The sequence below is a fragment of the Odocoileus virginianus genome, chromosome 18 (assembly GCF_023699985.2).
Source record: "Odocoileus virginianus isolate 20LAN1187 ecotype Illinois chromosome 18, Ovbor_1.2, whole genome shotgun sequence".
In the NCBI taxonomy this organism is placed as follows: domain Eukaryota; kingdom Metazoa; phylum Chordata; class Mammalia; order Artiodactyla; family Cervidae; genus Odocoileus; species Odocoileus virginianus.
Genome location: NC_069691.1, coordinates 21,681,488 through 21,698,812, shown reverse-complemented (window position 1 = coordinate 21,698,812; position 17,325 = coordinate 21,681,488). Strand labels below are relative to the sequence as shown.

Sequence of the window (17,325 nt, the reverse complement as noted above, 5' to 3'; positions counted from 1 at the left end):
ATTTCAGATTCCGCATATAGGTAAAATATGCAATGTTTATCTTTCTGTGTCTGGCTTATTTCATTTAGTATAGTGTCCTCTAGTTTCTTCTGTGCTGTCACGAGTGGCAGGATTTCCTTGTCTTTAAAGGCTGAATAATATTCCATTATATATATATGTATATATATGTATGTATGTATATATATATATATATATATATGTTATGTACATTTTAGACAATGTGTGTAGATTACGCTGGTTACTCAAAAGAGCATTTAGCTTCTTGGATAACTTCATGTTAGGATAGGATGAGTAAAGACCTTCTTTCCAATAATTTTGTTTGTTTCTTCTATTTTCAGGGGATTGCTCCTAAAATAGAGTTTTCTACAAGGACAGCCATCAGAGAACGTGTGTTTCTGCATAGAAACAGATTTTTTGTAAGTATAATAAAGAATCTAGAGATATAAATATCAGGAATTTTCTCTACAAATTTAAAGAATTTCAACCTCAGCTTGGTTTACCAAGTTTAGATGCAACTGGACAGACAGAAACCTGGAGACTTATTGCTGGGTTTGAATTTACATAGTCAAACTTCTCCTTCAGCCTGTCACACTAGAGTGATGATGTTTGGCATGTATTCATCATGGCATAGTTGGTGGAAAAGCATGATCCAGAAGCTACAATCACAAGCTTGATGTGTAGTCTAGTTATTTGTTGTTGTTGTTGTTTCATGACATTTATTCTTGATTTTATCAACAGTAGTGTTTACTTCTTTCTTGTGCTGAGGCTGAAGCTCAGAGTTGTATTTGGGGCCACCCCTTTGGTAACAGTGAGGGTTCTTTTTTTTTTTTTTTTTGGTAACAGTGAGGGTCTTGAGCACTACCTTCATTTTGCTTGTTCAGCCCTGATTTCCCCTTCACATTCATTTCTTTCTGTTTTTATTTTACCCCATTGCCCATAATTTTGCAACCAGGCAAAATCCTCTCTAAAATGATACAGAGAATTAATGAATATAGTTTGTAGACCTCACATGGGGTCCTAGAAAAAACCTTGAAAAAAAATGTGGGCTTTGGATTTAGGGATACTGAAGAAGCAGGGTCACTAATCTGTGCCAATCCATCAATCCCCTGGGCACTGTAACTCATCAATGGAAAACCAGTGATTAATTTTCAGGAAGGCAATTGCAGCTTTTTAGTCTCTCCTTATTTACTCACTGTTTTCTCCAGTCTGTTTAAATGTGCACAGTGACTTTTTTCTCCAGTCTGTTTAAATGTGCACAGTGACTTTTCAGTTTATTGCTCTTTTTCTTCTATTCCATTTGTTAATCTTGTTTTAATCTTGTAATGTAGAGATTTTCCTGTATGAACTTCCCCATCCCTTCCTCCTCCTCTAGTCTTGCAGTCTTCCTCTAGCGTCATCTAGTGGTGGAGCCTAACAGAACAGCTAGGAAAGCAGAAGGGGATTTGCAGAGTGCCAGGTTCAGTATCATAAAATTGAGTATAGAAAGGTGGTTTTGGCGCCAGTATAGTTGACTTCTAATTTTTGAATTGTTCTAAAAATTTCCATAGCTATACATACAACCATACTTTTTCCTTAAAATAAATTGCTTGAGGTGAAATCGCTGAACCCAAGTATATGCCAAATTCTCTCTCTGTCTCCCCTCTCTTGCTGTATTTGTGTATCTGTCAATCGTCTGATGGGGCATGGAGGTGTCTGAGACTTTCCAGCTTTCTCATAATACAGATAAATCTCACTGTTTAAATTTCATTAAATTTTTAAAAAATTTTATTGCATTTTGGCTGCACTGAGTCTTGGTTCGTACGTGTGGGATTCTCACAGTGGTGGCTTCTCTTGCTGCAGAGCATGGGCTCTGGGGCATTTGGGCTCAGTAGTTGTGCATGGAATTAGTTGTTCTGTAGCATGCGGATCTTCCTGGACCAGGGATCAAACCCATGTCCCCTGCATTGGCAGCTGGATTCTCAACCGTTGGACCACCAGGGAAGTCACAAATCTCACTGTTAATAGCTTAAATCTACTAGTGATACTAAGCTGACCTGAAGAAAAATTTTAAAATGCCCTTCCCAGAGTTCACATTTTATAAATCTGAGATGTTAAATCTTCTACCTTAGTTCAGTTAAATACAGTTATATTCTGACTGAGCTTTCTTCTTTAAAACTATTGTCTCTTCTTTGGGTTTCAGGAAGAAAGATGTAAGTCACGAAGGCCTTTATCTACACCAAAAGGACCAAAATTCCCCTTGAGTTGTGTAAAGATGAAGCCAAGGGAGAGTAATCTCGACGGGGTGGCCCCAGGCATGCAATCCCGGCCATTCTCTCCATATTGCACCAGGCGTTTCTTCCAGGACCAGCCAGCTCGGCTGAACCTTGGATATACTTTCAAAATACCTGGAGAAAGCAAACCTCCATTTGTAGTAAGACACGTGAGCCTAAAATTATTTTTCAGAGTCCTTTGGAATGGTGAGGGTGTGAATGAGGGTGGAATAAAGGAAGGTTGGATCATGGTAACAGGTGTGTAAGTAAATAAATAGAGAAAATTCAAATTTAATAATAATTATGATTAAATTATGTTCATTCCCTAGAGTTATTGTCAGGAAACTCCTATAAAGATGTCTTCTACAGAGGACTTGCTGAGTAAATGTCTGCTATCCCTATTTTTAATTTTAGAATTAAAAAGAAATTTAATTATTAATAGTGTTACCTGCATATGACAACCTGCCACTCTCCAGGAAAATCAATGAACTGACAATAGTAGAAGATTCATATCAAAGGGTGGCACATACTCTGTACAAATTTGAAACTAAAGCCTCATCAGTTTTAAGAAAACTGCTTGAGTTTTCATAATAAGATCATTGTTCAGTGGCCAACTTTTAAAAATATATATTTATTTATTTGGCTGCCTCCAGTCTTGGTTGTGGCATGCAAGCTCTTTGTTGAGTCATGAAGAATCTTTTCATTGTAGTGCACGGACTCTCTAGCTGCACTGCTCGGGCTTAGTCACTCATGGCATGTGGGATCTTAGTTCCTTGACTAGGGATCAAACCCTTGTCCCCTGCACTGCAAGATGGATTCTTTACCACTGGACCATCAGGGAGTTCACCTGGCCACACTTGAAGAGTAGGAAACATGTGGCTGTGGAAGAAGCAATGATATGCCATAGTCAAGGTCCTTAATTTAAGTTATATTAGATTTAGCCATCAGGAAGTAGTGCACAAATTTAACCACACTTGTTTTCATAGTCTTAATTTTTTTTTTGACTACTGTAAAAGTAAAGGAAAATACAGAAAGTTTCAAGAAAAAAAATTACCCATAAGTTCACTAGAATAATAAAGTCATTGTTTAATTTGATACATTTTCTTTTGACTTTTTTTAATATTCATAAGGCCTTATTTTTTCCCACAAAGTTGTAATTGTAATTATACTATATATGCAGATTCATTTCTTTACAGTTAAATATGTTTTTATTATGTTAAAAACACTTCTAGTATTAGTTCTTTTTTTTTCTATTTTTTTTTTTTCATTTATCTTTATTAGTTGGAGGCTAATTACTTTACAATATTGTAGTGGTTTTTGCCATACATTGACATGAATCAGCCATAGGTGTACATGTGTTCCCCATCCTGAACCCTGCTCCCACCTCCCTCCCCATCCCATCCCTCTGGGTCATGGCAGTGCACCAGCCCTGAGCACCCTGTCTCATGCATCGAACCTGGACTGGTGATCTATTTCACATATGATAATATACATGTTTCAATGCTATTCTCTCAAATCATCCCACCCTTGCCTTCTTCCACAGAGTCCAAAAGTCTGTTCTTTACATCTGTGTCTCTTTTGCTGTCTTGCATATAGGTCATCGTTACCATCTTTCTAAATTCCATATATATGTGTTAATATACTCTATTGGTGTTTTTCTTTCTGACTTACTTCACTCTGTATAATAGGCTCCAGTTTCATCCATCTCATTAGAACTGATTCAAATGCATTCTTTTTAATGGCTGAGTAATATTCCATTGTATATATGTACCACAGCTTTCTTATCCATTTGTCTGCCAATATACATCTAGGTTGCTTACATGTCCTGGCTATTTTAAACAGTGCTTTGATGAATATTGGGATACACATGTCTCTTTCAATTCTGGTTTCCTCAGTGTGTATGCCTAGCAGTGGGATTGCTGGGTCATATGGCAGTTCTATTTCTGTTTTTTTAAGGACTCTCCACGCTGTTCTCCATAGTAGCTGTACTAGTTTGCATTCCCACCAACAGTGTAAGAGGGTTTTCTTTGTTCCGCACTCTCTCCAGCATTTATTGTGTGTACACTTTTTGATAGCAGCCATTCTGACCCGTGAGAGATGGTACCACATTGTAGTTTTGATTTGCATTTCTCTGATAATGAGGGTGTTGAGCATCTTTTCATGTGTTTGTTGAACATCTGTATGTCTTCTTTGGAGAAATGTCTGTTTAGTTCTTTGGCCCATTTTTTGATTGGGTTGTCTATGTTTCTGGAATTGAACTGCAGGAGCTGCTTGTATATTTTTGATTAATTCTTTGTCAGTTGCTTTGTTTGCTATTATTTTCTCCCGTTCTGAAGGCTGTCTTTTCACCTTGCTTATTCCTTCATTGTGCAAAAGCTTTTAAGTTTCATTAGCTCCAATTTGTTTATTTTTGCTTTTATTTCCATTACTCTGGGAGGTGGGTCATAGAGGATCCTGCTGTGATTTATGTCAGAGAGTGTTTTGCCTATGTTTTCCTCTAGGAGTTTTATAGTTTCTGGTCTTACATTTAGATCTTTAATCCATTTTGAGTTTATTTTTGTTTATGGTGTCAGAAAGTGTTCTAGTTTTGTTCTTTTACAGGTGCTTGACCAGTTTTCCCAGCACCACTTGTTAAAGAGATTGTCTTTTCTCTATTGTATATTCTTGTCACCTTTGTCAAAGATAAGGTATCCATAGGTGTGTGGATTTATCTCTGAGCTTTCTGTTTTGTTCCATTGATCTATTTTTCTGTCTTTGTGCCAGTACCATACAGTCTTGATGACTGTAGCTTTGTACTACAGTCTGAAGTCAGGCAGGTGGATTCCTCCAGTTCCATTCTTCTTTCTCAAGATTGCTTTGGTTATATGAGGTTTTTTTGTATTTCCATACATATTGTGAAATTATTTGTTCTAGTTCTTGGAAAAATACCGTCGGTAGCTTGATGGGGATTGCATTGAATCTATAGGTTGCTTTGGGTAGTATACTCATTTTCACTATATTGATTCTTCTGATCCATGAACATGGTATATTTCTCCATCTATTTGTGTCCTCTTTGATTTCTTTCATCAGTGTTTTATAGTTTTCTATATATAGGTCTTTTGTTTCTTTAGGTAGATTTATTCATAAGTGTTTTATTCTTTTTGTTGCAGTGGTGAATGGTATTGTTTCCTTAATTTCTCTTTCTGTTCTTTCATTGTTAGTGTATAGGAATGCAAGGGATTTCTGTGTTTTAATTTTATATCCTGCAGCTTTTCAATGAACATAATTCCTATTTTTCATGAACTCTGTTCCACATTGTAGTTCATGACTTATTCTCCAGAATGTTAACGGTTGATATTATTGTCAAGTTGATAATTTGACTCAGAATTACCTGTGTGATGTTTGTATATTAGACACAAGAAATGAAACATGGTAAATCCCAAAGTCAAGGTGCTTTTCAGATGACTGGTTATAGCATTGGTTTGCAGGTAGAACAGAGATGTTGTTTGGCTAGAAAATACAGGATAGCTGTTTTCTTCAGGTAACTTGTAAAAATGCCTGGCAAAATCTAGCACTCTAAACATAGTTTCATACAAATATTGTTAAATTGAGTATATTGGGTCTGATTTATTCCATTTGATATATATTTTAATAAAATACCCAACTTTACTGTATGCCATTATGAACTATATAACCTTAAAATGTTGGAAGTTTTCTTAGGGAATTAAAATTTACATGATACTTTTATTTAACAAATTCATATACAGTCTTTATTATGTACCAAGCTCTTTCCTAAGGGCTTATAGATATTAACTCTTTTATTTAGCCAGATTTCCTGATGATATCTGATGTTTAAGTAGAAAAATTAAAATGTAGAGGACCTGATGTTGTCAAGATTATAAATTCTAATCAAATTATTTCTTGAAGTAGAATGAAGAATAATAGTATAACATGACTTCTTGATGTTAAAAAGATAAAAAACAAGGTTACAAAGAAAATTAAACAACTGTATGTCATAGACATTCTGGAAAAGTCTCTATTTCAAGTATTTTTACCTGTTGGCAGATCATGTTGTTGAATGTAGGAAAATTTGGTCACCTTAACTAAAATAATATTGTCACCACTGTTCTTTTTTTCAAGGATATAGACACTCAGACTGAAAGGGGATGTGGAAGGCTGAAAGATCACTTTATGAAAATCCCTGTCTTCAGGGAGGACACTGCCTAGGCCAGTACTGCTCAGAGTGTTTAGGAACATGAAGCTATCCTATTTTAAAAGAATGTGAAACAAACTCCATTTGCTCTTTACTCGCCTTACCAGTGATTAGAATATGATCTGTGTCATAGCCCATATCTATGTGTTCTAACCTCAGTGAAAGTAGGGACAAACAAGTTTCCCTGTTGGTTATAACATTTTATATACCCGGAGGCTATGCTTTAATTTGTTCCCAACCTTCTCTTTTCTCACCTGCATGACTGTGATTGAAGGGGGAGAAAGGTATTAGAGGGAATGAGGAGAGGGTAATATAAGCTACAGTGGGTTCAAGTCTCATTCCTTTCCTTTCAGGTGGACAGTGCAAAGCCCTTTGGTGAGAACAGTTCACAGCATCATTCCCAGAAGTCTAGAAGAAAACCTAACTTTTCAAACTTTCCATTTCCAGTGAGAAGAGGTACTTGGTTTTCTTGTTAGTCCTGTGTAGTTTCCCCATGGGAACGATTGCATCCTACCTCTAAGTCTTCTTTCATTCTGAGGAATCACACGTTTGTCTGGAAACTCGGGGCCTAATTCTCAGGTGCCCTGTCACTGGGAGTTTCCAGGGAGGGGGTTCCCATGAGCAGAGTCTTCAGCAGAGATGCCATCTGTTTCAGAGTTTCCCTAGAAGGAACTGGGGAGGTACCCTGAGGAGTGTCACCACTGAGTGTGCTCAGGTTGTGGCTGTTGGAAAAGCAGGGAACATCTTGTCTTGGTGGGATCTCCTTGAAAAGGCACCACAGATAGCTAACAAATAAGACTCACCATTTCTCAGGATAGGATGCAGCAGGGAATTGATGGAGATCAGGAGAGGCAACACTTCCTTTACAAGATTGCATGTCAGCAAGGAGGAGAGCCAGTTCTCTCTGAAAATGTGAGGTTAAGGCAGGGGATCTCAGACGTTTAGATTTCAGGACCCTTTTGTGCTAAGTATTATTGAGAGCCACACTGAGCTTTTCTGTATGTGAATGATATCTATCAGCAATTAGCATTAGACATTAAATCTGAGGAATTTATAAAACACAAGAATATACACACACACATTCCATTAGCCATCAGAGTGGTGTCTTCATGACATATCATATAGCTTTTGGAGAACTCTGTTATATAGTCATAAGAGAATGAGAATGAAAAAGACGTCTTACTGTTGAGACATCTCTTAGTAAAAGACTTACTTAGTCTTTTACTTACTTACTTACTTAGTCTTAGTAAAAAACTCTTACTAATGAGAATGAAAAAGAGCACATCTTACTATTAGGAGAACAGTTTTGACCTTGCAGAATTCCTAAAAGGTTTTGGGGACCAATGGGGAGGCCCTGGATCATACGTCAAGAATTGCTGGGTTAAGACATCCCCTTGGTGGTCTGTTCGTGTCCACGGCAAACCATTCAATATCACAGTAATCCATGCCTATGCCCCAACCACTAATGCCAAAAGAAGCTGGAGTTGAACAGTTCTATGATGACCTACAAGACCTTCTAGAACTGATACCAAAGACAGATATCCTTTTCATCATAGGGGACTGGAATGCAAAAGCAGGAAGAGATACCTGTAACAGGCAAGTTAACAAGCAAGTTTGGTCTTGGAGTAGAAAATGAAGCAAGGCAAAGGCTAACAGAGTTACAAGAGAACATACTGGTCATAGCAAACACCCTCTTCCAACAACCCAAGAGACGACTCTACACGTGGACATCACCAGATGGTCAGTACAGAAATCAGACTGATTATATTCTTTGCAGCTGAAGATGGAGAAGCTCTATACAGTCAGAAAAAACAAGACCAGGAGCTGACTTTGGCTCAGATCATGAACTCCTTATTGCCAAATTCAGACTGAAATTGAAGAAAGTAGGGAAAACCACTAGACCACTCAGTATGACCTAAATCAAATCCCTTAGGATTATACAGTGGAAGTGACAAATAGATTCAAGGGATTAGATCTGATAGAGTGCCTGAAGCACTATGGATGGAGGTTCGTAACATTGTACAGGAGGTGGCGATCAAAACCATACCCAAAAAGAATTGCAAAAAGACAAAATGGTTGTCTGAGGAGGCCTTACAAATGGCTATGAAAAGAAGAGAAGCTAAAGGCAAAGGAGAAAAGGAAAGATATACCCATCTGAATGCAGAGTTTCAAAGAATGGCAAGGAGAGAGAAGATAGCCTTCCTCAGTGATCAATGCAAAGAAATAGAGGAAAACAATAGAATGGGAAAGACTAGAGATCTCTTCAATAAAATTAGAGATATCAAGGGAGCATTTCATGCAAAGATGGACACAATAAAGGACAGAAATAGTATGGACCTAACAGAAGCAGAAGATATTAAGAAGAGGTGGCAAATACACAGAACTATGCAAAAAAGATCTTAATGACCCAGATAACCACAATGGTGTGATCACTCACCTAGAGCCAGACATCCTAGAATGCAAAGTCTAGTGAGTCTTAGGAAACATCCCTATGAACAAAGCTAGTGATGGAATTCCAGTTGAGCTATTTCAGATCCTAAAAGATGATGCTTTGAAAGTGCTGCACTAAAAAAATAAAGAAAGTGCTGCTCTCAATAGCTAGCAAATTTGGAAAACTCAGCAGTGGCCACAGAACTGGAAAATGTCAGCTTTCATTCCAGTCCCAAGAAAGGCAATGCCAAAGAATGTTTAAACTACCACACAATTGCACTCATCTCACATGCTAGCAAAGTAATGCTCAAAATTCTTCAAGCCAGGCTTCAACAGTACGTGAACCAAGAAATTCCAGATATTCAAGCTGGATTTATAAAAGGCAGAGGAACCAGAGATTAAATTGCCAGCATCTGTTGGATCATAGAAAAGGCAAGAGAATTCCAGAAAAACATCTACCTCTACTTCATTGACTACGCCAAAGCCTTTGACTATGTGGATCACAACAAACTGTGGAAAATTCTGAAAGAGATGGGAATACCAGACCACCTGACCTGCCTCCTGAGAAATCTGTATGAACGTCAAGAAGCAACTGTTAGAACTGAACATGAAACACGGACTGGTTCCAAATTGGGAAAGGAGTACATCAAGGCTGTATATTGTCACCCTGCTTGTTAATTCATATGCAGAGTACATCACGCGAGATGCCAGGCTGGATGAAGCACAAGCTGGAATCAAGATTGCTGGGAGAAATATCAATAACCTCAGGTATGCAGATGACACCACCCTTATGGCAGAAAGCAAAGAGTAACTAAAGAGCCTCTTAATGAAAGAGAAAGAGGAGAGTGAAAAAGCTCCCTTAAAGCTCAACATTGAGAAAACTAAGATCATGGCATCCAGTCCCATCACTTGATGGCAAGTAGATGGGGAAACAATGGAAACACTGACATGCTTTCTTTTCTTGGGCCTCAAAATCACTGCAGATGGTGATTGCAGCCATGAAGTTAAAAGACACTTGTTCCTTGGAAGAAAAGCTATGGTCAACCTAGACAGCATATTAAAAAGCAGAGACATACTTTGCTGACAAAGATTGTCTAGTCAAAGCTATGGTTTTTTCAGCAGTCATATATGGATGTGAGAATTGGACCATAAGGAAGGCTGAGCACCAAAAAATTGATGCTTTTGAACTGTGTTGTTGGAGAAGACTCTTGAGAGTCCCTTGGACAGCAGGGAAATCAAACCAATCAATCCTAAAGGAAATCAGCCCTGGATATTCATTGGAAGGACTGTTGCTGAAGCTCCAATCCTTTGGCCACCTGATATGAAGAGCTGACTCATTGGAAAAGACCTTGATGATGAGAAGGATTGAAAGCAGGAGAAGGGGATAACAGAGGGTAAGATGGTTGGATGGCATCACCGACTCATTGGACATGAGTTCGAGCAAGCTCCTGGTGTTGGTAATGGACAGGGAAGCCTGGAATGCTGCAGACCTTGGGGTTGCAAAGTGTTGAACACTACTGAGTGACTGAACTGAACTTTAACTGAACTGAACTTTGCTTTATGAGTGAAATACATGAACCTGTGTCAGTACTGAATGTCATGGCAGTGAATTTCAACCATTCCTGAATTAACCCTTAGGCTAGAAAGGGATGGTCATGGCCCACTCTCCTGACCTGGACTTATACCATCCCTGACAACAGGTTTCCTATCTTAGCCTGAAAGGATTCTGCTTTTAAGGGGCTGCACAGTCTCTTGTGATAACTCAAGCCAGTATTCTCTTGGATCACGGTGACTGTTCTATAGCAACAAGTCAAAGATAGGTGACAGAATTTGAGGCAGAAAATGCTTCATCTTTTCTGATATTTAGATTGAAAACCACCCATGTAGTCCATAAAAACAGCACTGTCTTCCCCATTACTATGAAATCAAGCAACAGAAAGTGTCCTTTCCTGGGGAGGACAGCTGGGCTTAATCTACCTAAATAACAGTGGGGTCATGTATCACATTGGTCTCGGCCTTTGTCTCTTCTTAATCCTGGCAGGTGGAGAACTAAGGTTCCAGAGAGGTTACAGAGTGTGTACAGGTCACACATCAAGTTTTTGGCACACCTACATTTAGAGAAGACGTTCAGACCTCTGGGCTCAGATCCTTGGAATCCCTGTAGCTTCCAAGCCAGACCTTTCCTTAGGTCACCTGTCAGCTCATTCATCCGGGCTTAAGGTAGAATAAAGCAGTGCTTCTCAAACTTCAATATGCATTTGAATCACCTGGGTGTCTTGTTAAACTGCAGATTCTGGTTCCATAGGGCTGAGGTGGGACCTGGAATCCTTCTTTTCTAACAAGCTTCCAGGTGATACTGATGCTGCTGGTCCATGGACAACACTTTGAGAAGCAAGGGAAGAAGGGCAAGCCCCCTGGGATCAGTAGCAAGGGGGTTCCTATGCAAAAGGGCAGGTTTGTGGCTATAGCTAAAAAGGGCCTTAGCACTACTGATTCCCTGCTCAGCTGGGAGTGTGGTAGAAGAGAGCTTTTGGGACAAGATGGCCACACACATACGTGCATGCCCAGAGAATATGACAATTCACATGCTTAAAAAGAATCCCTTTTTATATCTTCCTTCTTGTCACCAGTGATACAGGGGAATCAGCAGTCCCTTGTCACTGCCTCAGCCCCAGTCAGCTGGGGGAAGCCATGGTGGTCTTAGCATAGCCTTGCAAATATTCATTTCAAAAGCATTTTATTTTCAATCTGGAAAAATCTCATTTAGTCTTGGTTTTGTCTGTGTATTTATTACTTCTAGTAGTTCTTACCAGTATTAGATCTACTTGATGTAATCATAATGATTTTCATCTTTGCTGTGTTGTTTTTTCAAGCTCTCATGTATTCGTTTTTGTCTGTCTTGGACAAGTATACTCAGAGTTTCTGTGTAAGTAGGATTTTATGTAAACCTAATATAAAAGGAATGCCAGAGAGGCAGAGGCTTTGAATTTTATATTGAGCCACGTGGCTTTCTTTTAGGCTGTGGACACCTGGGCAAAAATGTTTTCCAAGCTGCCCAAGGACTACTGAACTTGTTGCTTCACTTTAGACTCACTTTTACCCTTCCTATAGCCATACGTGCTGCTATTAATATAACATTATTGTTTACCTCAAGAGGACAGAAAAAAACTCATAGAATTTCTGTGACTTCAGGGAGACTTAAAAGTGACGGTATGATTTACAAGGGGTCATTTAAGTTCTCTAATAATTTCATTCATTGTGTAATGTTTTTGTACTGCTGTGCAATAAATGTAATAGGAGCTTTAGGGGTAACTGGTAATAATGAGTCTTTGAAACACCTGTTTCTCTTTCTTCTAGCGTCTTCTCTTGACAGTCTTGCAGCTAATGTGAAGGTAATTTTAGAAGTAGCATTTGTAAAATGATTTATTACCAGCTATATAATGTCAATTATTGTGCTTTGTCTCATGAGCAGTTGAAAATACATTTCTAGCTTATGCTGCGTGTGGAATTGCTATAGTTTAACTTGAGTTGCTTTGCTTTAGTTGGTTTTTTCCCCTCATGTAAACTCCTTTCATTCGTAGGATGAATCACCAGTGAAAGTGTATGTAGGCTTAATACCTACTTTATCAGTAGTAATTTTCATTGCTTTCTCTCGAATTGAATATAGAGAGTTGGTCAATCACTTATTCTTAAAGTCTGATTGGCTTGTTCAGGTGAAGGTGCAAGCTTCCATGTTACAACATGACAATGAATATACATAAAGAAAATGGAATACTCTGAGTTTCCTTTGCCATAGCATTTAAATATTTTGTCTAAAAATTTTTTCTTTCCCAAATGCAATAATCCCTCATCCTCACAAATCAAAATTCAGAGCATGAGTTTATTTTGGCTTTTTAATATATACCAAATGAATTTGGTTATCTTTCCTTGCCCTTGACTCCTGAGCATTTTGTCTCTAGTCTTCTCTGCTCCCACTCCTCTTATATATGCCCCCCTACCTGGGGGCAGGTATTCTGTCTTCTTGCCCCCAGTTCTCTTCCTTGTCCCACCCAACCCCCAGCTCTAAAATAAGCAAACAAAAGCAAAAGCTATAACTAAAGATGAATGCACATTGTCACTCAGGTTATCAAAGAGCCAGATGAACGGATTGTTTTAAGGAATGAATCACCATCATCTTTAGATTCAAGTAAGTTTGGAAAGCCCTCGCCCAGTTACAGTAACCAAGGGGATGCTGATTTTCACCAGGAAACTTCATTTGACACCTCCCAGCACTCCAGATCTCCCAGCCCTCTTCTGGATCAGCCCCTTCTCCGACAAAGGTCAGCAGCCAGCACCCATCTCTTTGCTAGAAGAGTGACTTGTGGTCCGGCAGGAATAAAGTCAGGTCACTTTATCAGTTTGCTTCCTTAGGAATATTCAGCTGGGGAAGCTTGACATGAAAGATTATTATTCCTTGAAAAATAATCCCAGAAGTAAGAATTGAGATTTTTCTCTTACCTCTCTGGAAAGCATATCTCAGAATGTTTGTTGAAAATGGGATAGGCACCTCAGTTGGCATAGATACTATTTATTTCTTCATTATTATCTGTCATTAAAAGTTGGCTTAAAGCTCAACATTCAGAAAACTAAGATCATGCCATCTCATCCCATCATTTCATGGCAAATGGATGGGGAAACAGTGGCTGACTTTATTTTTGGGGGCTCCAAAATCACTGCGGATGGTGATTGCAGCCATGAAATCAAAAGACACTTACTCCTTGGAAGGAAAGTTATGACCAACCTAGATAGCATATTAAAAAGCAGAGACATTACTTTGTCAACAAAGATCCGTCTAGTCAATGCTATGGTTTTTCCAGTAGTCATGTATGGATGTGAGAGTTGGACTATAAGGAAAGCTGAGCACCAAAGAATTGATGCTTTTGAACTGTGGTATTGGAGAAGACTCTTGAGAGTCCCTTGGACTGCAAGGAGATGCAACCAGTCCATCCTAAAGGAGATCAGTCTTGGGTGTTCATTGGAAGGGCTGGTGTTGAAGCTGAAACTCCAATATTTTGGCCACCTGATGCAAAGAACTGACTCATTTGAAAAGACCCCGATGCTGGGAAAGATTGAAGGCAGGAGGAGAAGGGGAAGACAGAGGATGAGATGGTTAGATGGCATCACTGACTCAATGGACATGAGTTTGGGTAAACTCTGGGAGTTGGTGATGGACAGGGAGGCCTGGTGTGCTGCGGTTCATGGGGTTGCAAAGAGTCAGACACGACTAAACGACTGAACTGAACTGAACTGAATATTAGAACCCCAGGTTTTGATTTCACTAGTATAAAAGAACTCACTAGAGAAAGTTTGGAAATTATAGAAAAATGAAAAGGAGTGAAAAAAATCACCTATCAGTCCTACCACCCAAAGACAAGCATGATTAATATGTGGGTATAGTTTCTTTCTATTTTTCTTGACATGGTTTGTTGGCTTATTTATATCATCATCACACACACACCAAACATTGATTACATGTGTCTGGAGGGCAGACCAGAGATTGAGAGCAGGAACCTTTATTTTCCAATCTTCATTCCCCACTAATGTGATTAACCATCCAGTTTTGCCCCAGACTGTCCTGATTTTAACCATGACAGTCCCACATTCTGGGAAACTTCTTGGTCCCAGGCAAACCAGGACAGTTGGTCACAGCTCCAAGGAAGTAGCACCAAAGATAATATTTTCAAGATAGTTGGTTTGAATGAAGGATAGGCCAGTCTGCTTTACTCTGCATCGTTAGTTTTGAGAATAATTTCCATCTAAATAACACAGTTGGAGAATTTCCTGGTGGTCCAGGGGTTAAGACTTTGAGCTTCCATTGCTGGGGGCATGGGTTCAATCCCAGCCCCTGGTTGGGAAATTTAAGATCCTGCACATTGTGTGATGTGGCCAAAAAGAAAAAAAAGACACATGAGGAATCAGTTACTAATTCATGGTACTTAGTAGACATTTAATAAATATTTGCTGACACAGGAAAAATATAATGCCTCAGAAGGAAAACAGAACTGATAGTCGACCTGTTAGGCCTCAGATAGAAATGTTAACATTTAAGACATTTCCTTTCATCTCTGAAAACTTCCAACCTAGCAGAGGATTTTTTTTTTTTTTTTTTTTTTTGTAATGTACACAGAGAACTTTCTACAGGGCAGAACTTTGAGAACAGTACAGACAAAATGCTATCAGAGTATAAAGGAGAAGGATGGTACTCTAGAATGTTTCATGGAGGAGGTGGCATTTTCATGGGGGCCTGGAGGGGAGGGGACTGGATGATGATAGTTAATGGAGGGGAGGAATGGAAGGAGAGAAGGCAAGGAGTGCTATCAGCTTCTAGAAGTTAGAGCAGCCTGGGGGGTGAGCGGGTGCCAAGGCTGATAGTCAGAGGGGGGCTGTGGAAACCAAGCTGAGGAATTGGGGCTCAGCTGGAAGGCAGTGGGGCTTCCCAGGTAGTGCTAGTGGTGAAGAACCCGCCTGCAAATGCAGGAGACATAATAGACTCTAGTTTGATCCCTGGGTTGGAAAGTTGCCCTGGAGGAGGAAATGGCAAGTGGCAGCTTTTGCAAGTCAGTCACAGGAATTAGCACAGTTGAACTGTAGAATGATGACTCTGGCTGCAGACCAGAGTTTCAATCACTTATCTCTAATGAGTCAGCAAATTCTGTGTGTCCAAAGTCACTCTAAACTGATAAATTTAGATCTAATCAGACTGTGAATTTGTAAATAAGGCCTTGATCAGAGAAAAGCATAGCATAGTCACACAGAGGTCATCTGGTTTGTCTAAGACCATCCTGGCTTTAGCCCTGAAAGTCTTGCATTCTGGGAAACCTCTTGGTTCTGGGCCAACCAGGGTAGTTTGCTACCTTAACTTCCAGGGAGGTGGCACTGAAAATAATATTTTTAAGACAACTGTTCTGAGTAAAGGATATCCCTTTGTATTCTTGGGGAAGAAGCCATTCCCTGTTGACCTTAATATGATCACAGAGGTAGCCCTGAACACTGGGTTTTGTTCCAGATTCGTTTGCTCTATGTACAGCAAGCCCAACGCTGAGGTGCTGAGGTTTGTAGCAGAGAAAGAATTTATTCACAAGGCAGTCAAATAAGGAGATGGAAGAATGAGTCTCAGATCCGCTTCCCCAACGGCATGGGGTGGAGATGTTTATGGGATAAAGAAGCAATGAGGTCTTAGGCATGAGAAAAGGTGGTTGGGGGTCCAGGAAATGCCACTGGAAGTGGAGAAAAGGTGAAGTAATCAGTGCTTTACCCAGGCATATCTAGGTTACATGCTTTTTTATGGGGTGTGTGTTCAAAAGTGGAGGTGCCTGGCATGATCTGAGGGTGGACTTTTTGGCCCTCTGATGTAAAAGAATTATTCATCAGTTGTCTGTTCGGACACAGTTTTAAGATCAGTGGTCCCAACCAGTCTTAGCCAGCTTGACTCAAACAGGATCCAACTCCATATTCTTGGAGAATAACTTAAGCCCACCATTACTATAGTGACCCATAATGTCAGAAGCTTTATCTGTAGGGATATTAAGGAGTCTTGTGATATAGTTCCTAGGCTATGTGAAGCTTGGAGGCTATGCAATTAAAGAAGGGAAAAAGAAAAACAAGAAAAACTAAAGCAGGCTTAATCAATAAAGGCAGGTTGCAAACAGGGATTTTTAACAAGCAATTTCCGTATCTTCTGTTCTGTAAGACATGCTCAGGGATTCCTGGTAGTCAACCATATGGGTCTTGGTTTCGCTCTCAGTGCTTAGCTTTGCCTCCTTCACTGTTCTTTTCATGTGAGCCACTGGGGCTAGCCTCCTCCTGCTCAGACCATAGAAGCACATGAGAAGTACCTTTTGAGTTTCTGCTGACAATACTGAAATCAGCAAGGGCCAAGTTTGCAGGGGTGAGTTGGAAGGTGAGTTTTGGAGTGAGAATCAGCCCAGGGTTTTAAGGGAGGAAATGGAAAACCCTTTTAACTAGCTGCGGGGGAAATGGTAGTCCTAAACGTGGAGGAACACTCTGGAGCCTGTTTCCTAGCTCCAGTGACTGGGTAGTGTCACATCCCTTCAACCCCCATCCTCACTGTAATCAAGGCTGTAATCAAGGCATAGCACTACCCTTGCTTATTGACTCATCATTCTCAGAGATCTTCAAATATAGTGCTGAGTGCATATAGTAACAAGCATAGGGATCACTCTGGCACTGGTTACTCAGGACCAATGAAAAAGCATTTACAGTGTCCAGCTGGTGCTTATTTTTAAATGCTAGCTTCATTTATAGCTTCAAAATATTTCTATTCCTTCATCTTAAAAATTCTTAGAGGAGTATAGGAATGATGTGCCTTGCCTTTAAATATGGTCAGTGCTTTAGGTGGTGCTTTCATTTGCTGTGAGTCATTTTCCTGGGTTGGTAATGGATTTGTGTACATCA

At 39.6% G+C, this 17,325-nt stretch overlaps 1 protein-coding gene across 15 annotated transcripts in view; it reads left to right on the top strand.

Annotated features, from left to right (window-relative positions):
* The window catches only part of SPATA6L (spermatogenesis associated 6 like), a 76,579-nt gene that overhangs the window by 51,277 nt on the left and 7,977 nt on the right, over positions 1–17,325 (top strand). For 10 of the 15 annotated variants that reach the window (XR_011492800.1, XM_070480436.1, XM_070480434.1 and 7 more), the window contains 5 exons: positions 339–416; positions 2,180–2,419; positions 6,795–6,897; positions 12,229–12,263; positions 12,994–13,190. Coding sequence is in view for 13 of the 15 variants with exons in the window: in XM_070480436.1 (XP_070336537.1) it covers positions 339–416; positions 2,180–2,419; positions 6,795–6,897; positions 12,229–12,263; positions 12,994–13,190 (653 nt within the window). In the remaining 2 variants the exon portion in view is untranslated. The remainder of the gene's footprint in view (positions 1–338; positions 417–2,179; positions 2,420–6,794; positions 6,898–12,228; positions 12,264–12,993; positions 13,191–17,325) is intronic. The other 5 variants (XR_002310183.2, XM_020875100.2, XM_020875104.2 and 2 more) reach the window with 5 other exon arrangements.